The sequence below is a fragment of the Streptopelia decaocto genome, assembly GCF_964273445.1.
Source record: "Streptopelia decaocto genome assembly, chromosome: 4".
NCBI classification, from domain to species: domain Eukaryota; kingdom Metazoa; phylum Chordata; class Aves; order Columbiformes; family Columbidae; genus Streptopelia; species Streptopelia decaocto.
The window spans coordinates 52,774,237-52,799,328 of record NC_138658.1 but is presented as its reverse complement, the minus strand read 5'-3'; the positions used below and the strand labels follow the sequence as shown (position 1 = coordinate 52,799,328).

Sequence of the window (25,092 nt, the reverse complement as noted above, 5' to 3'; positions counted from 1 at the left end):
CAAATTCCGCTCCGTCCGGGCTTGGCCCCGTGTGACCAATAGAGCTGGCTCGGGACCGGCCCAGCCACACAGATCGCGGGGGGCAGCGACGTGCGGGACGAAGCTCCGGCGGCAGCGGAGCGCGGGCAGCGGCGGGCCCGGGGGCGGCAGGTGAGCGCGGGGGCGGCCCCGCGGGGGCGCGGCTGCGGGGGAGCTGCCCCCAGCCCCCGTCCGCGGCGCGGGAGGCCCCGCATAGCGCCCGGGGCCGCCCCCTGCCTGCCCCGGCGGGGCGGGCGGGCAGCGGGGCGGCGGCGGCGGCGGCGGCGGCGGCGGGGCGATGGCGGGGCGGCGGCGGGCGCTGCTGCTGCGCTGCCTCCTGCTGGGGCTGCTGGGCGGCGGCGGCGGGGGCCAGGCCGGCGGCGGCGAGTACTGCCACGGCTGGGTGGACGGGCAGGGCGGCTACCACGAGGGCTTCCAGTGCCCCGAGGGCTTCGACACGGCGGCCGCCACCATCTGCTGCGGCTCCTGCGCGCTGCGCTACTGCTGCGCCGCCGCCGAGGCGCGCCTGGAGCAGGGCGGCTGCACCAACGACCGGGAGCCCCCGGACCCGGGAGTCACCGCCCGTGAGTGCCCAGCCCGCGGGTCCCGGGGCGGGCGGGAGCCGGCCCCCGCGGAGCATCCCCCGGTCGCAGCCCAGCAGCCGCCACCGCGGCAGCTGCCGGCTCGGTCGTGCCCGGTGGGTGGGCAGGAGGCGGGCGCGGCTCCAGGTGCGCACAGGGAGGAGGCGTCGGGCGTGCGGGGCCGCGGCGGCGGGTGACAGCCGCGGGAGCGGCCCCCGCGCCGGGAGGCGCGCCGGGGGTGCGCTTCGTGTCGTAAAGTTATCGGCTAACACGGGCTCCGCAGCTGGATCCATCCTAACTGGAAAGCGCAACTGTATTTTAAGTTTGCATCGGCAAACTTGACTGTGCCTGCTTAACTTTGTTTTTTCCTGGAGGTGAGATCGGGCTCCCGTGCTTTGCAGACAGAACCTCACGGTGCAAGGGGCCGTAAGGTTTTAAAACAAAAGAAATCCAGCAGTGCATATGGAGACTAGTTTCCCAAATCACACATTTTATGTTTATTTTCCACCTTATGAGGGAAAGCGACTTAACAACATCTGCAGCATTTGAGCTTCACCTGCAGATTCATGCTGTTGCATTGGACAACCCTGGCAGTTTCAGGAGATGAGGGAGAGGGAGAGGAGTGTGATTCTTGAGTGAAACTTAACTTGAACCAGCAAATGAGACATGGTGTAGACAGCTTTCACCATTGGTACCCATTAAAACTCTCAACAGAAATAAATTTTGATGGGTACACACAGGGTTTAACTTTGCTCTAATGATAATGGCTGTATCTTCTGACCAGAGTGTGTTAGTGGGACTGAAGCAATGTGGGGCTTCATAAACTCTGTGGAGTGTATTTCTGCACAGCAGACCTGTTATTTTAGTAGGCTAATGTGCATGGCTTTTCTTATTCTTTCTTCTCCCAGAACCAATCTACGTCCCATTCCTCATTGTTGGATCAATATTTATTGCCTTCATTATCGTGGGCTCTCTGGTAGCGGTTTATTGTTGCACATGTTTAAGACCTAAACAACCGTCGCAGCCAATACGATTTTCTCTGCGGAGCTATCAGACCGAGACTCTTCCCATGATCCTGGCCTCGACGAGCTTCAGGACGCCATCGAGGCAGTCAAGTACGGCAACAAGCTCCAGTTCGACCGGCGGCTCGGTTCGCAGGTTTTCCTTTCCCCGGGCAGAGCCAGCGTGCCTTGTGTCATCGCCACCTCCGCCGTACACATCAGGCTGCTTCCAGACAGCCCATGCAGTCCACCTGACCCAGCCGTCAGGATTTCTGGTGTCACCACCGTACTTCGGGTATCCTCTCCAGCCAGAGCCTGCCCTGGCTGGGAAGAGCTGCTCTGATTTTAGTCAGAGCTGAAAGGAGTTGTCAAGAAACAATGCAGCCTTGGGAAGCGCAGGGACTGCTGCTGCTGGGTGTCGCACTGACATGCTCTGGGGTTGCAGAAGTCAGAACCGTTCCCGTGGGTGAGTTGCCCTTGAAAAGTGCAAGGTCTCGTTTGGGATCTCATTTCCCCAAATTGGATCACACAGATGAATTACAAAATATTTCAAACTTAGTTGCTCTAAAAACTGACTGATCTGATGGTTCAATTTGTGCAGAACAGATTCAGAGACAGGTGACAAAACTATTGGGATAAAGGTACTCATTTCACAGAATTATAGATGATGTTTTAACTCTAAACACTATTAACTTGGTTAACAAACAGTGGCTATGTTCCACTGATAATAATCAGATTAGTTCTATAAAGCAGCAATAAGCCTAAGAAGAGAGGAGTAATTTTAACTAAGGGGAAGAGTTGGCGGATCCTGAAAACAGCTGTTTTCCCCTTACACAAGCAATGAAAACCTGAGGACGAACTTTGCTATAGATATCAAAATACATAATTTTTAAAAAATACACATAATATACTTGAACTTACACTGCATATTTGTATTAGTAAACTTTAACTAAGATAGACAAAACTAGTACTAATTAGGCTAGTTGAAAACATGCAAATCCCAAGCAGCCAAATAATTATCTATGAAAAACGCAGAAGGTATTCAGTAATACCACTAGTAACTTCTCCTCTTAAAATTCTAAAAATGATGTTATATTAAAGCATTTTTCAAAAATAAGTATTTATTGTTGGCTTTTTGCTCAGCAGCGTGTGTAAGTTGGACAAACTGATCATAAAGTTCTATTTGTAAAACTAGCCATGTATAAAATGTAAAGACAAGCTTGTAATTTAAAATGTATTTACGGCATTGACAACACTAATTATTTAGTAGTCACATGCATAAAAGTTATCAATAAACTGTCTGGTTGAAATATTGTGTCATCTGTATGTCTCTGTACTGTTAGTGTTTGATGAGCAAATTTTCATTTTGATGACGTAAACTGTTTTCCTGTTAAAAATAGTTTATTTTGCTTTTGTAAATGATTTACATCTTTAACTGTGCACCTGTTGTGCAGATTTAATAGAATATAAAATTCCGACTACATAGCAAACTAACAGATGAATTAATGTATTTTATATGTAACCGTGGTAAAAATGTGGTAAAATCTATGGTAATTAGTTGGGTATTTTAATTTAAAATATCCTGCCCTAGGAATGAATTTTGTTTGCCCTTCTACATTCCTTCCCCCAAGTAAACCAACAAACCAAATGGAAGAAGAAAAAAATGCTCCTAAACCAAACACATGCAGCACGCAAATAGAAAATACACAAGAAAAAAATGCAGCCATTGAAGGGCTTCTCTGTATACTTATTTTTGTGAACAAATCAAGTCATTCTCTGTGTCAGAATCTACATTAGAGGCTGAACTTTCCTATTTTATCAGCCCCAAAATCCCTGTGTATAGGATCTGTTGAAGTAGATTCTAGCTGACCTGTTTTACAAGTACTAGCATATTGGTGTGTATTAAAATTACAGCACTTCTAGTCTGAATTACAGTGTACTTCTCTGTATTTTAGAAAATCTTCATTGGTTCATCCTCAAGAGTTGAACACATTCTTTTCTCAGCAAATAACTAACATTCAGTATCTTGGCATTTACGAAAAAGTTTTTAACCCTTTTAGTATGTTTTTATTGCATAATTAACAGCACAATCTAATAGATATTACTGCTGGAAATGTGGTTTCTAAGCAGAAGGACCACTTAAGTTGTATACATTGATGTTTTAAGTAATAGGTTTTAGCTTGAATGTTGTAATTGTTAATTACAAACTAAAATAATTATACACAGTATCATATGCTTTATAAAAATATAGTAAGTAGATTTTGAGTACTTGGGAAATTACTTGAAAGGTGTTTTGGCTTGCAGTTTTTAAGAAACAAATCTTCAAGGAGGGAGGCAGGTAAATTTTTGCCCACCTTTGTTGATATTTTGTAGGACTCTCTTCAGTGCTCATTTTGAATGGATAAGAAATATGAGACCATTCATCAAGTAACTTTTTGGAAAAATAATTTGATATTGCAACAGATATCGGCTCTGTTGTTTGGAAGCATCCCGCAAGATCCACTGACCGTTCTGTATAGAGCAGAAGCAGTAAAACAGGTCAATTGAACTGTATTTTTAGTGAATATATAAGAAGTCTTCAATTAGTAATCTTTTTTTATCTAGTAAACCAAGGCAACACCGATCCTTCTGGAAGCAGAAACTTGATAAATTCTAGTTAAAGTGCAATTTCAAGTTCCTTTAAAGAGTGATTAGTCGTCAGAGCCACTGACACAGGTGATGGGGTAGCTGAAATACAGTGCTCTCCTCAAGGATGGGCTGTTACACTAAGAAGTCACAAGTTGGACTTGGTTATGTCCTATTAACATTTGGTGGTGTGCACTGAACAGGCCCACTGAACACCATAGTGGCCTCAGTGGGCTCTGTAGTCAGATTTATTAATGTTTCAACATAGGTACAGATTTCCGCTACGCTTGCGTAAAGTCTTGCAGATTTTAATGGTTATTGAGCCTAAGTAGAAGCTGTGAAGTTTGCCACGTCGTGTGAAACCTGGCCTGGCAGGGAAGAGCCCTCTGAGCTACTTCCTTTCCTCCCCTGATGCATGATGGGTTTGACCTCAGAAAATGCTTGAAGAACTCCATGCGCAGGAGTAATATAATTGAATCAGACTACACAAGCCTATAGGTTTACGGAGTGCTAAGCACTTCATAGATTGGTGGCCAGAGTGCAGCAAATCCTGCAGGCCGGGTTCCAAGGCTGGGAAAGATCAGGGGTAGTTAAAGTAGCTGTGCTGGGTTACCTGCAAAGCAGGAGGGGTGCGGGTTGTGCACCATCTGCAAATAGATAGACAAGAATCTGTAAGTTCAGAAGAATCTACACATCTTTGTTCATGTAGCTACAGTGGCAGTGACCCATCTAGCTGAAGGGGAGGAGGGGAGCTGGACAGAATACAAGCCCATGGACCAAAATGCTTTTTGCAACTTCCAACTCAGATTTGGGCTGCAAGTGAGAATGCTGAATTTCCTTCCCAATGAAAAGTATCTATTGGCACTAGATGCTCCTATGATTTATAGAAAATAGTCATTTTTCTAAAGCTTGCAGACAGAACACAAATGGCGTTCTGATACACAGTTTTAATGAGTAATGCAACAGAGTTTGAAGGGCTGGATGTATGCTTGAACTAAAAGAAATTACACGCTGTCAGAAACAGCGTTTACACAGAACTTGCTTTACTGCCATGCTTATTTTTTAACACAGTAGGCTTAACTATTCCTTTTGTAATGCTGGAGTTAGCTCATACTCATTATACTAGAGCAATACCAATCTAAAATAACTCAAAATGAAACAAAAATCACAGTAAATTGATTATTGTGATTCACACACATTATGCACAAAATTATTTGATTGCCATTAACTAGTAATGGCATGTCTGAAACCCAAGCCTTCTGTGGGCCAAGAACAATAGTGGCATGAATTGGATCACCCAGTTGTTTTGTATTTTTACACTCTGCGTTTCTTAAGCGTCCATCTCCAAAATGCATCAAAACTCTTCAGGGCTAAGAAAAACATTACACATAGTTGCAAGAATATCTGAAGGATTTTATTTGAAACTAGGCAAGCGATACAGTATATGGCTATGTACATTCATGAATTATTTGTAATACTAATCTCACTGGAATTAAAAAATGACAATTTCAAAATTATTTTCCACTACTGTTCAGTTACAGTCTGACAGTAACATTAGGGAGATGAGTCAATTTTCAGTGCCTTTTTTCTACATATTGCCACGTGCTATGGACTTGATACTCTGAACAGAGCTTCTGCCTTTGAGGGGGTGGCTGCTCCTCAATACTCACGTGAACGGTTTTTGATTCACAATTACATCAAGGCTGTAATTCCATGCTATCCTATCTGCATTAGCAACGGCAGAAGAAATGCCTTTTCTGTTCTTTTTATTCTTTCCATCTCCGACTTGCGCAAACTCAGGGGGATGTGGTATAAATCAGGTTAGTGAAATGATTTAGCTTAAAAATAACATTTGCCAAAAGAAAAGAGGGAAAGGATTTGAAAGGGAGCCTGGATCCTTATAAACTAAATTATAACTTGAATAATTCCAACAGCCTCATGACGGCCAGTATAATAGAAGTGATGACTATACCATGAGGTGGAATCTCCTTAAACCAGCTCTACCATTAAAGACTGGGTATCATGAAACTAACAGCATGAAAGATACATCTATTATTGTACCTGGCTAGTACAGAACTAGTTGTCTAGTGCATATAAAGAATCAACCACCTATCTACAACCAAACCAGTTCAGATTTGGATATATTGATTTTTATTCAGGGGGTGGCCACTGTTAGGGGAAATAAATACCTGCTACTAGCCCAGCCAGAGGATACAGTATTTCTGTCTTCTGAAAAATTAGATGATGTTTCCTTATGCTTGTTCTACAGTTCTTGTACTGCATTCTTCTCTTTCAAAATACAGTATCACCACCAGAAGTATGTCAGGGCTCTGCTGCAAATCACTGAACCGTAGGCTTCCACGCACACTTTAAAAAATTAAGCTACTATTTATTTCTGCATGTTATTTTCTTTTTCTGGACTTCATGTAAGAACTGAAAAAGACATCTTAAAATAGGTGTTTAAAAAGGCCTCAAAAATATTTTCTGCTTTTCCAGTGTACCTTAATAACAGAAGAATTCTTTGCTATTTGTGAAATGCTTTTTGTGATAGGTCCAATTTTAAAGAATTCCAAAGCAAGAGTGACCTAAGTTTTTCTTTGAAAGTAATCCCTAGCATTTGCAACCAATCAATTCAAAGTTTCTTCATTTAATGGCAAAGTTTATTCATTTTTTTAACAATTAAAAGACAAAACATTTAAAATTTGCAGTTCAAAACATGCACATTCACCAAATGACATGTAACACTGCATAGAACTTAATGTGTTACTAAAGAGAGAACTATTTATAAAACACAGTGCATTTAACATCCAGTTAAAACTAAACCTGAGAAACTACCATAAACACCGAGTCAAAAAGTCTTCATTCATGCAGCTTCATAATTTCCACAACAGTTTCAGCAGTAATGGCCTAGTGGAGCTGTAAAGCCTCACTTTACCTTGAATGCAAATTTTGCTATTACAGACCGACCGCTTTCTGCAGCGGTTCACACATATCAAACACTGAAAAATCTTAATGAAAAATTAAGCTGAAGTAGAAAAACAACATTAATGCATTTATGGCTTCTATTCTACAATAAAGAAACACCATAAATATGATTTAAAAAAAAAAAACTTGCTCTGGTCACAGCTCTGCAATTACAAATCCCTCGCTCTATGGAAATGCTTTCATTTCAGTTAAAGTATCAACTCTCCAACTACTCGCTGCTCAGATGAGTAGTCCTTATACTCACAAACAGTCCCGTTGAAGCCTATGTAACGGTTTGCATAAGCAGGAACCAGGTTTGGAATGCTAAAATATTCCTTTGTTTAATAAAGATCTATTGGTTAACAGCGAGGAAACGGGGGGAGCAAGGGTGGAGGCGGGGAAGGAGAAACTCACTTGTTGAGTTTTGTTACCAGTGAAAACATCCAGTACCAAGAAAGCTGAACTGACAAACTCATTTGCTTACATAGCACTAGCTTCTCAATATATTATGAGCAGACATATAATGAAGGCATCAAAAAACAGGGAACAGCAACCACCATGCATTGCCACAGAACACGTAAAAATATTACTTCATGCAGACAGAATGATAAAGTCATCAGAATTACATGTGCTTTTACACGACATATAAGAAAAAAGGGAAACAACTTCTCTCCTTAAATTTAACATATATTCCAAATTACTCATCATTCAAGATGGGTCTAAATGAAACAAAAGAAGTCTCAAGACACTTAACACACATCTTTGCAACACAGTGAATTTTATGGATGCATGTGGACATATAGGAATTTTCAGCTATCTCTTAGAGTTTCAAAATATTTTATTTATCATTTTATATAAATAGAATGATCACGAAGTATAAATCTGTTGAAACTGCTTTGCAAAAATAAGTGTCAAATTAGGAAACGGCAAGAAAAAATTCGAAATACAAATTATCAATAGGTTTGTTAGAATTTGTTTCCTTTCACTTACTCTTTTGAATCATTTATATATATGTATATATTTAAAAATAATCCAGCAACAGAATTTGTATAAGGTATCTGATTTCTACGTGGTGCTCATTCAACTTTTGATGGGAATTTTTAATACTAGCTTGTAATTATTATGCAGTGCACATGAAACAGATGGAAAAGTCCATCTCAATTCTGTATTTAACAGAAATTTGGATTTTCAAACAATAAGAACAGAGGCATTGTTATGAGCATTTTTGTCTGAACTGTTTTTTCTTCAGATAAACATCTGCACAATCCCCTTATTTTAACAAAGATATGATTTACTAACAGGATGGTAATAACTATATTACTATGTACTCAACATGAAAATAAAGTGCATATTGTATACCTGACCTGATTTAAAAGTGGGCACACATAGTCAAGACAATCTTATGTTTTAAAACTGAATTTTATGAGCAATCAAAAAACACAGAATTGCCACATTGTTTTTTGTACTATTTCCAAGACGCGGTATCTTCCAACTACTGATTACCAAATAATAAATAACATATAGTGTGTAGAGAGATGGGGAAAAACCCTTCAGAAGTAATAAAAATGAAAACTGCACTTTATGAAATACTACAAATTCTGTAAAGATGCAAGGATGAAATGCTGTGATGAGACAGTCTTAACCTTAAATCACAGTCTAAATTTAGGACCTTAGAGCTCTTTCAGTTGTTTTCTTCCTTTTTAAGACAGTTAACCTGGGGATATATGTGCGTTGTTCTCCGCAAACTGTATTACAACAGTGAGAAAGAATTTTATTTCATAGGAAGAATAAGAGATCATGTAAATTTCTCATTGTAAATATTTTACAATATATTCTATTCCTCACTTCCCCCCCCCCCCCCCCCAAAATCAGCAATTAAACCATTTGGAACAGGAGAAAAAAAGGTAAAAAAAAAAATACCCATAAAAAGAGCATGTACGTATTGAGTCATTTTATATGAGTTGAGTACGCTGAAAGATTATAAAGGAGCAACAGTGTCATGGTTAATTTCAGAAATGTTTTGAAGTTGGTCATTGTCCCTCAGATGGCAGAAAACAGGGATCCCCATTTTAGGAAAGGGGCATGCCCCCAAATTTTTTCTTGCCGTAGGTCAAGTGATTTGGCCCTCCCATATTGATCCATCTATTTATCTATGTCTGAAATGGCTTTTCTGAAGGCAGTTCTTGTCTGCATGACTGACTGGCAGTACTGTTTCTAGTGGGATACGTTCCCTTTGTCCCCGTGTCTTCTGTTTTCTGTGTAAAGATCACTTCGGGAGAGTGAGAGGAAGACGTTGCATAACATGCATGTGAAATGCAGAGTGCCTTCCCATTGATATGCCTTCCTAAATATGTACTTTCTTATAGTGCCTTTTGTTGGCATTTCCATGTGTTTTTGTAAGTTTCTCTTAGGATGGAACATAAGAAACTTGGATAGTGCAATAAAATTTTATGTTAAGTGTTTAGTTAGATGAAAGGCAAGGAGGCAAAGTCAATCTTTACTAAGTATACGACTAATGAAGGAGGGCAAAGAAAAGATGGGAGGGGTTGACTTGTTGCTTTTAAGTTGAAAGTGCATGATTTGGTGAGTGAAGAGGAAATTCTTAATTTAACAGATCACTGGGGAGGTCATTGTTCTGCTTGTTGATCTAGTTGATCTCCATTCAAAGAAAAACAGATCATTTCTGTGTAATGCACAGAAATGTAATTAAAAATAAACCCAACTGCTAGTATAGAGAAATGTATATTAAATGCAATTGTAGTGGCTTTTGAACTCAGAGACTAAAGAGCTGCAAAATTTAATTAAATTCTGAAGTTAAAGTAGCTTTTCTTAGTTTGAAACCTGACTTTTTTGAGAAATACCAAAGATAACTACTTACAAAAGTTATCGCAATTTAACACCTGCACTCCCTTTTTTTTTCTTAAACCAGATGTGTGTATTTTTCTGCAGTCACCTCCTCTCCATTTTTAATTAAAGGTGAGAGTATATAGGTATTCTGCATGACCAGTAAGTTGTAAAGGGGCTGCTGCAATGTGTTTCCCACCTTTATAGGAAGTGGCTTTAGTGCAAATAAAACAGTACATACCACAATCTAGTGGGCATGCTTTGCTATCTATTTCAATGTATGCATTTCAAATAATTTCAGTATAAAAATGTTGAAAATTTAATAAATTTTAAGAAATAAGTTAAAACAAACGTTCTTTTGAACCTACAATATAAGCACATAAAACTAAGCATCGCAAAAAAAATTAAGTTTGCTAAAGGGAAGTAAGGCAGAGCAATTCTTAAAAAATTGAACAAAATAACACATGTACTCAGTTTTACAAGGTGGCAGCCATTTTCAACATATGCAACACTAAATGAAAATAAGGGAAAAGCTCGTATAAGGCCAAAGGTGCAAAGATTTGCAGTTTTGAAAGCAAATGCCGTAAAGGCCACTCAAATTAGACCTGCTGTACTGTAAATCTTTCCCCTCGAGTGCAGAGACTCAAGCATGCACTTCTGAGCTCAGGACTGGAGTCAATTTCTTTTCAAATTATCTCTAACAACAGAAAACATTTATGGAACTTCTTTGGCAAACATTTTTAGGTTAGTTTGACACAAACATCTATAAACATCTTGAATCAAAATCTTTCTCAATTAACACCGTTAGGGTACTATTTTTTCAGCACTTGTTGAAATCAAAGGCTTGTTATCAGCTGTATTTAAATATATTAACACTTAAAAACCTCCACAGATGCTAATGGCCTGTCAATGTAAAGTATGTTTAGCAATCTGACCATTGCCTTCCAAGTACGTGACCAGTATCTATTCAACTTCATTGTAAAATAAGCAAGCTGGCAAGATACAAGGTAAATTCCAATCTGTTTACAAAGGCCAAGCAAATACTTGTTAAAAAATTTAGAGATGGTGTGTTACGGTGTAGTTGCACAGTGCTTATGTCTACTGAATACAGAAATCCAAACTTTATGAAACAAGACCATCATAGATCTTTAAATCTCTGAAAACTGGGCCATGGCTGAAACTCCCAGAAAAGATCTAGTAGTCTGTCTCACAGAAGTAACTGACTAAATCTCATGCTGTGTTCCTTCACCATTCCTCAGGCCTTTGTTTTGTGGTATCATAAGCTCTTATTACTTCAGACTGGGAAACGATTCCATTTTCATCTTGAGAGAAGGCATAGCCATCTGCAGATACAAACCAAAATAGAAACCAATTAAGTTTTGATCACATATTTTTGCTAAAGCTTTAACAAAACCAACTTAACAAGGGTCAGTAGGGGGCAACAATAACCTTTTTAGCAATTAGTAGGGAGAAAACTCATGCTGCTTCTTACATAATTTTGCAATTATAAAATAGCAGAAAGAACTCTATGCAGTATCTTAGGAATGAAGAGAAACCTACCAACAGGCAAAGAACACAGTCTACTGTGTTTAGGATACTATATCTTTACTATAAACAAATGCAGTGAAAGGTAGAATTTTAATTCTATATTATTAATGGATATTAATTTTTCTTTGTCAGTGAACACTTACGAAGCAAGTTTTGCTGCAGAGAGTCAGAACGATACAAGTTCACATGGTTCTTCTTAAAAACATTCTTCAGTAGTTGGGCTCTTTCAGTTAAGCTAGAAAGAAAGTGGACATGTGTGAAAAATATTTATTTACTAATTACAACATCCCTTTATCTTTGAGTCTGTAAACTGAATTAATTATTTAATGAAAAGTGTTCATTCTCCTTTTTCTCTTTTAATTGTGCCTGAACTAATTATTAAGAAGATGACTAAAAGCGTGTGTGAGGGCAGATTATGAAATCCAGATCCCTGGTAATGTTTTTACTCGTCACAGTACAAGTAAAACATCTGTTGTGTGCTTACAATACAAATAAACGAATAATATTGCAAACATTTCAGCATGACTCCTTGAGAACCATGCAATGTAAAGGAAAGGAACTGGCTCTCTTGACGTAGTATGGCCTGACTAGTGCCAGGCTGACTTAGTCTCTCCTTTTCTTACAAAAGAAAGTGCTCTGAACCTCTGCTGAGACAGTGCCCCAAAGGGACAGGGAAAAAAAGATGGAGAGAAAGTCACATCCACGGCCATCAAGCTGTTTGTACAAAATCATATTGATTCCATGTCCTAGCAAGGTGTGTTCCACATGAAACTCTAGGTGGTGTTTTTCTGAAGATCATACCCAAATAACAGATTACTTTTACTAATAGAAGTTGGTCACTTCAGCCCATTTCCTTCTTCCTCAGCAGTACTGCGTCTGTTGTTTTGTCTTTATTGCACTTTAATGTGATCCAAGCAACTCTCCATTTCAACCCAGCTAGAGAACAGGAGTATTAAACAATTTTTAAACTGAGTCTCAAGTCTCAGGTGAATGCTGCAAACTCTAGTGAACAAAGCCGTGAATGTGTCAGGTTTCTTTACCATGAATCTTTCTTACATTTAAAGTTCTCTTAAATAGGATCCCATATTACTAAATAAATAACAACGCACTAGCCATATCTCAGAAAGCTTTAGAAATCTGACAATTTTGATACATATAAAAGATGTGCAAGGGATATGTTAAACTCACACAAAACCTTCAATTTCTTCCTCTAAAGTTGATATTAACTGAATTAGAGCTTGTGTTTCAGAGAAGTACCAACCTATCACTGACACATTTCCAATGCTGAAAAACCCATCCGCTCCCCATGTGGACTGGTCTAAAAATTAGTTCACTTACAAATAATAAAGAGTTTCTTTTGTTTGTTCTGAGTATATAGTGATTTGATTTTGTTATTGTTTTGCTAGATTATCAAAATTGTTTCTTGTGTAAGGATGTAGTAAGTATAACAGATTTCACATACCTATGTTACTGAGTTTTGATCAGTCCAATTACTTTTTCAATTAGCTTAACAGGTTTACCTTCCTGGGCTACTGACAGACTAAGTGGTGCAAGGAATGGAACTAGACCGCTTCAGCCGTTCAAACCATTAAATTAGAAATTCTCCTTCTTTCTTCAGTGAGTATATACTTATTTATAAAGTTGCACCATTGTCTTAAACTGGAGAGACTAATGGTCTTTCTGTTCCTCTCCAGTCTGGTGGTTAAAGCATATAACAGGAGGTGAGAGCTTGGCTCTTTAAGTTAGAGACAAATAAAGCTATTATTGCTACACCCATAGAGGAATGCAAAATCTACAAGATAAGAGGACAGGCAGGGGAAACCGCTTCTATGGCCCTGTTTTGACTAGAAAGACAGAATGAGATTTCCTTGTGAAAAAGGAATTGGGTACCAGTTCCAGGAAAGCTGTTGGCATCTGCTGTCTGAACCAAGAGTGGAGAGGCTGGAGTACTGAGACACACCGTACTGTCAGTGTTTTAATAAATTAGCTCTTTGGAAATGTTTTTTTCCTTCATCCTAATTGCTCCTCTAGGCAGGGTAGGACCCTTGTTTTTTAGTTCAGAGCTACCAACTGTGAAAGTGACCAGATCAATAAAAAATCAGGGACTGAGGTTTAAACCACAAAGATAAACTGAGTGGAAAAATAAATATCTTCATGAAAGATGGGATGTCAAAGAGGTGGAAGACCATGTAAATACTTTGATACAGTTATCAGCTGTGTCTCCTTTGCAATATATCTGAAGAACCCTTCTTAATGTGAGTTGAAATCTGCAAATTTCTATGAAATTTTTGGTTTTGACAGGTGTTATTTTCATTAAAAACATTCCACGCCTATTCTAGCATTTTTGACACCATCACTATTCTTTGCTCATGTTCCAGAATGAAATGTTCAGATTGCTTAAATGCTAGACACTGAAAATTCTGCTTTAAGTTTTACAGGAACATGAAGCATCCACACACCTTAGTTTATCTATAATGATGTTTCCACTGCACAGATCTGATTACTGGTACAGAAAATACAAATAAAGTATGAAATACATTTGGGAAAAGTGCTTCCAGCTATCCAGGTATTAAATTCTGCTCTATTTCTATACTTGAAGAAATACTGCAGGCTCTTGATGATGAATCACCCTGTTGCCATTCAAAAACATATTTAAAAATCTACATGCGAAGTCAAGAAAACATGGTTTCATAATTAACAAATGATAAATCATAGTAACTAAATACCTGTGCTCATTATGTGTACCAATATGGACAAGCAGAATATTAACTATTTTTGAATATGAAATGTATATATTTACAGGCAATTAATCTCATTTATAGAAAAAAAATACTACTTTATATGTTTCTGACCAATCACTTAGCTGGTCTAAAAACAATGTCCAAGTGGATTGAATGAAAAACAATGATGATATGAAACAGCATTTACAGTACATATATCTAAACTAATTTCCACGATTCTGGGCTGTTATTCATATTATTGTTAGTCTATGTAGTATTCAACCCAGTAAAAATATTTTTGTACTAAGTATTAATACTGTTGTTTCTGCTTAACCATTATAAACAAGGTATCAGAAAACTGTTTTTGAACAATGGTTTTTACACAAGTATCCTTTTACCTCAGCCATTTTAAGTACAAATGGTTTCCTGGTGTTTCAATTACAATGGCTCTAAAGATGGAAATAACAAACTTGTGCCACAAAAAGTATTAATCCACTGAAGCTGCTCTATTATTTATGCTATCAAGGCACCCTCAAGTCAATAGTATTCCAACATGAAAGTTCACTTTCTGTTGGAAAAATGACCATGCAAAATTAGTATTTTCTTGCTCAAAATATATTCTTACTTTACTGACAAATACATGTGATAAAAATCAATTTCAATGTGTTGCCTACAGAAGAGCAGAATAAAGTGTTTTTGGACAACTTTGGGGAAAAAATCTGATTACATAATCTTATACACACTGAAACAGCAAGATATGATAGGAATGCTCTTCAGTGATAAGAGTTTAAAAAGCTTTTCAAATCATCACTGGAAAAATACAGGGGATGACAGATTTTAAGACTATAGACTAGCATGTCCTACTTTCAAAGCATATGCTAAAATATAATAAAGATCTTTGAAGAACAGGGTTTTAAATTGTTTCAATGTAAATGTCATTTTTTATCCTAATTTTAAGAAAACAGCTGAAAGCACAAATTCAGAATTTAAATAGAAAATTCCCATCCTAAGATTGTTTGATAGGAAAACACCAAAAGGTAAAGCCTTACAATCCTATTTAAATGCATGCAGTATCAGGTCAACACAGTGCTAAAAATCTGCAACAAATATATTCTAGTTGAAAAAAATTAAGTTGAAAAAAGCCATAAAAATTAACACTAATGTACTTCTAAGTAATCATTCAGGTAGTGTCTGATTGCAACATCTAGCCAACAGTAGAATCCTGACCTGTTATCTGTGGAAGCTGAGCCTCTGGTTTTGTGTTGTAGTATTTTTAAGATGAGAATGGACAGAGTGGAAAAGTTCCTGAGTTATCTTTCTCACTATTTCCCACTTACTTCTTAATCAAACAGTGATTTAGATATTCTTAGATTATTTTGGTATTTCATGAGAACAAGTTCCTTCTTTTGCTACAGTATAAAAAGGTACTTCCGGAGACATGCACACTAGAAAAAGTAGTATTTTGTGCTGAAGAATACAGAGTAAGTTTGTCCAAAATAACTATTTGTTCTTGCATGAAAAGTGCTACAACTCAAGAGTAAGAGAGTTCTCATGCACATATTTAAAACACCTGCAGAGGACATTCCTTACCAATTTAACTACTTAGTCTGTGCTGGTAAGTAGTTAATCCAGGCACTTAGGACACTCAAACATGTTTACAATAGTTCAATCCAATTTCTGAAGCTGCAAGTAAGTCAGTTCATCGGACCAATTTTTAAGAAAAAATATTTTCTCCATAAAGGGCAACTTTTCATCTCTATTACCCACATTAAGTTATAATAACAAAAAAAAAAAACCAAACATGGAGAGAATAAACCCTTAGGAGATATTAAGATGTCTAACATACATTGATTTGTGTGTTAGGTGGATGATTATATACATTAAAGAACAGAGGTCTAAAAATAACTCTGTAGAGAAGGAATGAAGACATTCTGGCAGGTAAGTAAATCACCTTCATGAAGCCCTCCTAACTACTTAATTGTGGGATAAAAAGATAACTATAAAACACCAAGTTCCTCTTAGATAAATAAGAAGGGTTTTGGAAGACCTTCTGTAGGATGAAGGGAGAGCATACTGCCTAGACGATGGAACTGAAAGTAGCTGAATTTGGGAATACAAGAGAAGTCCTGGGAATGCAAGTATGGAACACTAAAAGGTACATTACCATACTTTCTTCCGAATCCACAAGATGTTTCCCTTCTAGCACTTTCTAGTACTAATGCCTGCTTTCTTTTCTGTAATTCATTCTTCTTCAACTTTTGCACTTTGCAAGAGAGCACACAGCACAGATTCCTTGTGGCTCAAAGCTCAGCTCATTGGTATATGAGTTGGTTAATTTGGAGGAAAATCTTGCCCTGAAGCTGCCTGAATGAGCACTGCCACTGGAGAGAGGCACCCGTAACAATCAATTTAGATCACCTTTAAAGGCAGGAGAACTTACTCTTGCAAGCACTAGTGATGAAGGAAAAGTCTTGCAGTGATGAAGGAAAAGTACACTCCATGCAGGAATCATCATTAACTGGGGGATTTTGCAGTACGGAAGTATGGAGCTGCTGCCACACAGACAGCATATGGGGCCTGATGGGAGACACTATACAGGAATGTGCTCTTGTGTAGCCCACCACACTAGACTAGGTGGTGTTGCACCAGTGGTGGGATGAGCTTCCAGGCCTCATGGTACATCCCCTAGTATTTGTCTGTGGTACTAGGGAAGATGAACTCCTCTAGAGGGAAAACATTCTTGTGAAAATAATTTCTAGGAAAAGAAAGGAAAAGTGAGAGCAAACACACAAGCTGGATATTCCATGAATTAGAAATGGCGGTCATCACCTTGGTATGCAATGTAATTTGGTCTCAACTGGTAAATCCTAGTAAGCTGACTCCCGCAGAACTGGAGGAGGCATACAGTAAGACTGAAGGAGAAAGGGAACTTAAGTATCTTTATGAACTAAAGGTGATTCCTGAAAACTGATCCTACAATAAGTGGCTGTGCTTTCTAGTCTCTTTCTATGCATACCTTGGTAGGAAAAAACCCTTCTTGGCTAAGCCCTTTGCCATGAAGATACTAAAAAACCAGCAGTTCAAAGGAAAGAAAGAACAGGAAAATAAAGTATTAACAGTCTTGGCTTTTTTTAGACTTCACAAAACTCATGAAAATGAAGATAAGAAAGCTTTCCCTCAGCCAAAGGGCACTGATGAATTGGAAGTGGGGGAGAGAGGGGGGTTTCTCATCTCACACTCCCGTTCAGCAAGCATTTGCTACAAGTTCAGCTGGGGTTAAAAAGTCTTAAGTATTTCAGTGAGTGCACACCTTTACACTGAGTTTACACATAAAGATTGTCTAGTTGTTCAGTCTTACCTTCTCCCTTTTCAGATTACCTGCCTGACCCATGAAGGAGGATGTAATGAGGGAATTCTTGTGGAATCTTAAGTTGAATGTGTATGAGGTAAGAAATAATTTCATCAAATTTGTTAGTTCTGGACTGGCACTAGATACAAAGCTATTTTTTTTCTTTTCGATTTCAGCAAATACAAGACAGATTTTCTTGTTTTCCCCTAGGCTACCAAATAGGTTTTTTTCTTTTTTTTAATAAATTGTGCTTAGGCCCAATTTATAACTATACTAGTGAATGATACAGGTTTAAACTCACTTTATGTTAATTGTTAACACAGTTAAAAAAGTTTGTTCTATACATAATAACTAGAAATATAACAGTCAGCTACAAAGAAACACATCAGATAAAACTCTTGGTAAAACCTAAATCTAAGCATATGAAAAGAAGTATGGGCTCAGTATACCTGAAACCTCTTTACAGAGGTTTCTATGGATTTTGAAAAATAATCTTTGTCTTTGATACATGTATAAGGCTGAAAATATCTAGTTTTTTTTTTTTTTTTTTTAAACAAAACAAAACAAAACAAAACAGTGATCTACAGATTTTTACAGTACCTCTTGCCATGCACAACTGCCCCAGGATCCTCAGACTTTGCTTCCAATTCCTGAACTTCATCTACCAGTGTCTTAAAAGTAGCTCTCTTTACTCTGTAATAAAAATACTGCCAGATTTACTCTTGTTGAAAATAGAAGAACAGATTGTTTTGACACTTATATAAACATTCAATTTACAATTCCATTTTCCCAGATGACTTAAAAATCAAGCTTTGTAAGAAGAAATATTATCAAGCAAGTCTAAATAATACATTTTATCAGCTGGTCTTGCAAATTAGAAAACACAAATATTTATTAAAATATATGACAATTATTGAAACATTTAAAATACTAATAACACTTGTAATAATATTTTTCAAAAACCAACAATGTGAAAATATATAATCACCAGAGATGAGCTTCATTTGCTTTTCTTCTATTAGTAATTAGAACACATATTTAAAATTCAGTACTTTCTCCCATAAACCTTGGCATTTCTGTACTCACACTTTATATACCACATCAAAAAGTAAAGCTGTCATAGGAATACACAGAAGTCCCATCCAAAACACTCCGGAGCTGAACATCATAGCTGCCTGGAGGGGAAAAACAAAACAATGTGATGGTGTTATGGCAAGAACAAGGAAAAAAAAAAAAGCCAACAACTTAGAAGTATCAATTAGTTAGCTGAGGGTATCAAAAGCAATTTAAACGAATCATTCTAGACTCTCTAATGTGAAATAAAACTTTAACTGTTTTCTAAAATCCTCAGAGTCATTCTAGAAATCCAGTAGATAGTCAGCACTAATTCATGTTAAGAAGCTGGTAGAAAGAACACACTGCTTAGCTCACTGAGAGAAGGGGAATCTGTCCCTCCACAACCCTGCTCTACACCACTATGCTGACCGTAGACATTTTCATTAAAATCAGGTTTATCAAAAATCCATCCCCCCCCAACCCGCATAATCTTTGTCAATACGTGATGAGCACAATTTCTTATTTGTAATCAACCCTAGCAGGATATAATGGTTCCTGATGCTTGATATGGATATTGGACACTGTTACAATCATTTTGCAATATAACTTGGATCTAAGTTACGTCAAACAGAACTCACTGTACCACAATTCCCACACTGCCCCAGACTCCTGTTCAACAAACTGCTTAAAAATAAGAACTAAGAAAACAATAAATTACGTAATTATATAAGTATGCAAGACGTTGTTAAATGAAGATCTAACACATTAATGCACAGCAAAATACTTGCAAACCAGATAATTGTTTTTAGCTGTGTGTTTGCTTTTTTATACACTGCTTTATTTTAATGCATAGGAATTTCTTCTGTTCTTCTATCTGTAAACATACTAAAAACTAAAACACACTAAAAAGCCAAAACAAGCATCATAATCTATGGACATTAAAGGAAAAAAAAAACACAACAAAACTTCACCCTTGTAATTCGTGCCCAAGTATCTATATCAATAGTATTATGGATGTAAGGAGTATGATAAATACTTAATGAAGCATATTACTGAAAGATTGTTTTGCAGTCAGTATTAAAAATACCTTTGTAATGTAATTAGATTGCACAGAGAACGAAAGTTACTTACTACACGATATGCTTTCAAATCCTTTGCTCATTACTTGGAGATTAATTCCTTTCTAAGGCTAAACCTCAGTATGCAACTAAAATAAACAAGCTGAAATTTTGCTAACATTAACTAGCAGACAAATTCAGGTAGCTTGCAGTAGCTGAAGTCTAATTGCTGAGTGCATATACAGAAACATTTTAGAATTATACTTGATACGTACATGTGTAAAACCAGAAGTGAATTATTTTCAGAGTAAAAAAGTCTCATTCTCATACAGGTAAAAAGTTCTATTTACCTTGTTTTTATATCCAAATTCCTACTGACACTGACTGTTTAGAAAGCATTAGAATGTATTTGAACTGAAAAGTTGGTAAACTTTCCACAGCTATATTAAAAGTATAAAGATATTGCCCCGAGATTCTAGTAATTATTTCTGCCAACAGCTGTCAGCAAAGGTGTAAACACCAAGCAGTGACAGGTTCAATATAAAACAATTCACATTTTCAACAGAGAAAAAAAAAAAAAGAGAAAGTTGCATGAGGAAGTGGAGAAAATGTATTAGCATAGTCACTTCAGAAGCAAAACATGACTTTTGATGTACTTGATGAAATACGCATTTCCTAAAACAGCAGCTAATAGGAAATGTTCATCACCGCTACATTTTGCAAGACTTTTTATAATTAACTAGCAATTAGAGAGACAAAGTTTCCTAAACAAAACCAAGAAAAAAAATATTAGAAAAACCCCAAACCCAACTTGAAGTAATTACGACTCTTACTTCCTATTCTAAACATTTTTTTTAATTTATAAGGACATAGCAAAGAGCTGTGCTTGTGTTAGCCACCCTGTATTAAATGTTTGCTGGTGAAACAGCAAAAGTGATAATGTAGGTCTTAGGATGTTAATTCTGACCATTGTAATGCTAACTATGAATGAAGGAACAACTGGCGCCTACTATTCAGTCCATCCAGCCTTTGGCTTTACAAATGAACAACATGAATTGGGGAAAAAAAAAAGTTTTTCTGTGTCATATTTGAAAGCCTGTCAGATTTTTTTTTCTTTTACAGAGTTAATCCAAACCTAAAAGATTTAAAGCCGACATTCGCATTAAAGACAGAGGGCCTCTTTGTATTTTTTGGACGAAGAGGGGAAAAAATAAAATCCCACAGAGGTATTTCCTTCCTTTCTGTACAAGAAAGCTCCCCCCTCACTCTGTAGAAAACATTTTTGTCTCTAACTTTTCACATCTCTCTACACATAGGCAGGTCATCTGGGAAATGGCAAACCAATCCTTTTCAGACAATGGCACTAACAGGAGCAGCCTGTTCTGGGGACGGACTCTGGCTGCCTCTGTTTGTGGTTTACAAATTGTTCCTAATGTGAGAGATTTGTGGTCTATGCCAAGTTTTCCCCCTTTAGGCCTTGTGAAACCAAATGGACTCTGCCACAAAAGTGGCTCCCAGGGGAATTCAGAAGTAATCCAAATTGAGGGCTGGGAAGCCTAGTTTATTGTAGGACTTAGAAATCCTGCAGGGAGGATAAATAATTTGTCGTCTGTGGAGCTCATGCTCAATATTAGGACTTTCTAAAGTGAATTAACATTGCTTAAGTGCATTGTACAGATTTTTATATCAGCCCCTGTTTTTCAAAAAAAGAAAAAATGCTGAGCATTACTCCCTTTCATGGCTTAGTGGCAGATTAGAAATCCTGGCTGCAAAACATTTTTAATGTACTGATGAAGAGGTACTATTAGGAAATTACATGTCAAAATTAACAGAGAATATTCCCTTTTTCTTCACTACAAGATGTTCTACAGAAAGAGCTAGCTGAGATGTAAAAAGCCTTCTGAAAGTAAAGACAGAAAGGCAAAACGAACAGCAAAATTCTTGCTGCAGAAAAGCTTATGGAAACTATCTTCAGTTTTTCTATTTCAGGTATCATCTAGGTATGTGCCCTCTCCTTATAAACTACAGATTAAAATAATACCTCCTCAACACTACCAAACCAGCTCCAGATTCTCCTACTTACTACTTCTTTCTTACTTCTTCTACTTACTGTTGTAATATGAAAACAGATTTGCATTTATCACCCAGTGCAATGAAGTTCCAACAAGTGATCTCTTGTAATGCCTCTAGTATTTCTTTGCTATTTAGAGTTTAAAAAACATTTCGTAGGTCCTATTAATTAAGAACTAAGTAGGAACTCTGCTTGTTAGGTATAGTAAAAAGGGAGCCCCTCCATTTTCTGCAAATACATTCAAAAGAAAACAAAGCCTTACTGGTATTCACCACACAGTAAGAGGTACTGAAATAGAGGGAGTACCAGGCAGTCCGGAGACAGGTAACTGTGGAAACCTGCAGGCAGATTCTCTAAGTTTTTACTTGAACAAATCTCCTATGAGATGAGAAAAATGACTAAGGATAGACTCTGTAACATGTCTTCACTTTTCCCTAGCTCCTCTAATTTTCTTCAGGTAAGAACACTACTAGCCCATTGCAAGATCACTGATTTCCTCACTGCAGGTGGACATGAAGGGTGGAATGTATAGCACAGAGCCATGATTAAGATCTTAGTCCTAATTATATGAAGGCAAATAATAAATATTACAAATAATAAAGACACACACAAAAGCTCACAAATACAGACACGTACTATAAATCCTAAAGCTTCACAAAGTACCTCTATGGTGACACACTACTTCTAATTGTGCTTGTTATCAGAAAATACTATTCTGCAAGAAAAGGCTAGACTGTCGTCTTCTGCCTTAGAGTAAAAGATTCCCAGGGAAACCTATCTGAGCTGATTCAAAGATGACATAAGAAACAGTATCGGGGGAAGGAGATGAAAAGTCACACTGAGCGGATGAGTCCTGGCGGTTCTACGCGGTTTGTTACCAGGATAGGGGCTGCCTGTGCTAAAACAGGTGTGACAGGAAGAAGTACAGGAAACACTGGAATTTGTAAGGAGCTGAAGTCATCTCTCATTACAGCACATCAGTAGAGAATGTTGCTATGGAGAAAGATGGCAGCTGAATATCATTAAAGTGTCATTGTATGCATAACTGCAACAGGAGTGTGTACTAAATTTGATTCACAATGTTTTAAAGCGAAAAAACCTCAGAACTTTAGTTTATAAAGGAGACTGACAATAATAATGCTGAGGGAGGGAGTTCAATTAAATGATGATACTGGGAAAAGATGAACCAATAAAAAGGAAGAATATTCAAAAACTAATACAACCCAGACAGTTCATTGTAAGCAGAAAAGTTAAATTTGCTAGTTCAAAGATCAGCTCTGCTGTTTCTGTTTGCACCTGTGCAGCTAAAGAATGGGAATGCAACTACTGAATATGGAATAGGATCTTTGAAGTATTTCTGGGAATAGCAGACTCTGGCTGTGTGGCAGAGGCACTTGACCCCTCCCCAGCCAAACCAGCAGCTGTCTGCTCAGGAGACAAAACTGACGGAAGTGGCAGATGCATCACAGGTTTGTGTTGCCATCCAGAGAGACTGTGACTGGTGGAAAAAACGGGCTGACAGGAATCTCATGCAGTTGAACAAGGAGAAGTGCAAAGTCCTGCACCTGGGGAGGAACAACTCCAGGCAACAGGAAATGCTGGGGGCCGCCCACCTGGGAAGCAGCTTCGCAGAAAAGGACTTGGGGGTCCTATTGAACAACAGGTTGAACATGAGCCAGCAATGTGCCCTTGCAGCTAAGGTGGTGAATAGCAGCTTCAGCTTCATTAATCAAAATATTGCCAACAGAGGTCAAGGGAGGTCCCCTCAGCACTGATGAGGTCACACATGGTGAAGTGTCCAGTTCTGGGCTCCCCAGTAGAAGAGACATGGACATCCTGGACAGAGTCCAGTGAAGGGCCACGAAGATGCTGAAGGGGCTGGAGTATCTCTCATATGAGAGGAAAGGCTGAGAGAGACGACTCAGAGATAATCTTATCAATGGAGATAAATACCCAAAGAATGGGTGTAAAGATGATGAATCGAGGCTATTACCAGTGGTGCTCTGTGACAGGACAAGAGGCAATGAGAACAAAGGGAAACACAAGAGGCTGACACAGATTGTCCAGAGAGGTTGTGGAGTCTCCATCCCTGGCAATGTTCAAAAGGCGTCTGGACATGATCCAGGGCAACTTTCCCTAGGTATCAGAGGAGCTGGACCAGGTGACCTCCAGAGGTCCATTCCAATCTCAACCATTCTATGATTGTGTATTAGGCTAAATATGGGCTTTGCTCTCCATTAGACTAAAACAAATTCCCCCTTTCAGATCAGACTTCAGACAAACATCTCCCCAAAAAAGACCTGTTGATTAGAGATTGAAGTATCCAGACAGCTACAGTTTTAAGAAGTGTTTGTGTTTTTTGTGTGTGTTTGTTTTGGTTTTGTTTGTTTTTTGATTTGTTTTTGTTAAAAATCAGTAAGGAGATTAAAGGATGTATATCTAGTATGATAACAAGCACAATTCCATATAAGCAGGTTATGCAGAACAATACAGAGGGAAGCAACAATGCAATATTTATGAAACTAATACTGTTGGCATAGTATATTCTAACACATATTTCCTACATGGTGCAGCTAAATCATCCAACAAGGAATTTCACAAAGATTTTGCAAACCTCAGTCAAATGATCTAAAATTCTGCAAAATACATGCTTGATCCTTAACTTCAATTTCCGTCAGTAGTTTTATAGATCCCCTGGGTCAGACAGAGCAGAAACAGACGGTGCTCTGAAGAACTTTACAGTGCATTATCTGCAGTACCACAATAAATTAAAAAGTTATGCAGATGTTGAACTTTAGCTTTTAATCTAAATGTCATACTTCTTATTCCAGTAAGTGTTATAATTCTGAGCTAACTTATTAATCACATAGGTGTATAAAAAAAGGCCTAACAATTCAGTGCACACAACGGTAACAAATGCAAAAGAGTCAGGAGTTGCACTAGTATGAAATATGCAACAGGTTGGTTTATTTTTCTCTCCTCCCCAACTTGGTTTTCAACTCAAATCACAACCATATTTATTCAAGAAAGAGATAACCATACCAGCTTAGACCTGTATCCATATTTTTTCAAATCAATCTGCTTCTTTAAAGTGCCATTAAAAAGAAAAGTAGCCTTTGAACTGCAGGGATCAAAACATTAATGGAAAATGCTTGAGCAGCTTTATAGTCTACTGACACATAAATGGTTGCTACTCTTATTAGGGCAATGTAAGTTACTGAAACTTTATTAATTAATGCAATTATTACAACAGGCCT

The 25,092-nt window shown here is 38.0% G+C and overlaps 2 protein-coding genes across 6 annotated transcripts in view; one reads left to right on the top strand and one right to left on the bottom strand.

Annotated features, from left to right (window-relative positions):
* Positions 1–316: 316 nt before the first annotated feature.
* Positions 317–2,275, top strand: SHISA3 (shisa family member 3; the record flags this gene model as incomplete). Its single annotated transcript, XM_082050614.1, has 2 exons — positions 317–602; positions 1,508–2,275. The coding sequence occupies 2 exons, from the start codon at positions 317–319 to the stop codon at positions 1,957–1,959; spliced, it is 738 nt and encodes a 245-aa protein (XP_081906740.1). The 3' UTR covers positions 1,960–2,275.
* Positions 2,276–9,052: 6,777 nt separating this feature from the next.
* The window catches only part of ATP8A1 (ATPase phospholipid transporting 8A1), a 103,588-nt gene continuing 87,548 nt past the window's right edge, over positions 9,053–25,092 (bottom strand). For all 5 annotated transcript variants that reach the window (XM_082050339.1, XM_082050341.1, XM_082050340.1 and 2 more), the window contains 4 exons: positions 18,737–18,825; positions 18,251–18,343; positions 11,725–11,816; positions 9,053–11,376 (listed from right to left, as the gene is read on the bottom strand). In XM_082050339.1, coding sequence (XP_081906465.1) covers positions 11,279–11,376; positions 11,725–11,816; positions 18,251–18,343; positions 18,737–18,825 — 372 coding nt within the window. In that variant the 3' untranslated portion in view covers positions 9,053–11,278. The remainder of the gene's footprint in view (positions 11,377–11,724; positions 11,817–18,250; positions 18,344–18,736; positions 18,826–25,092) is intronic.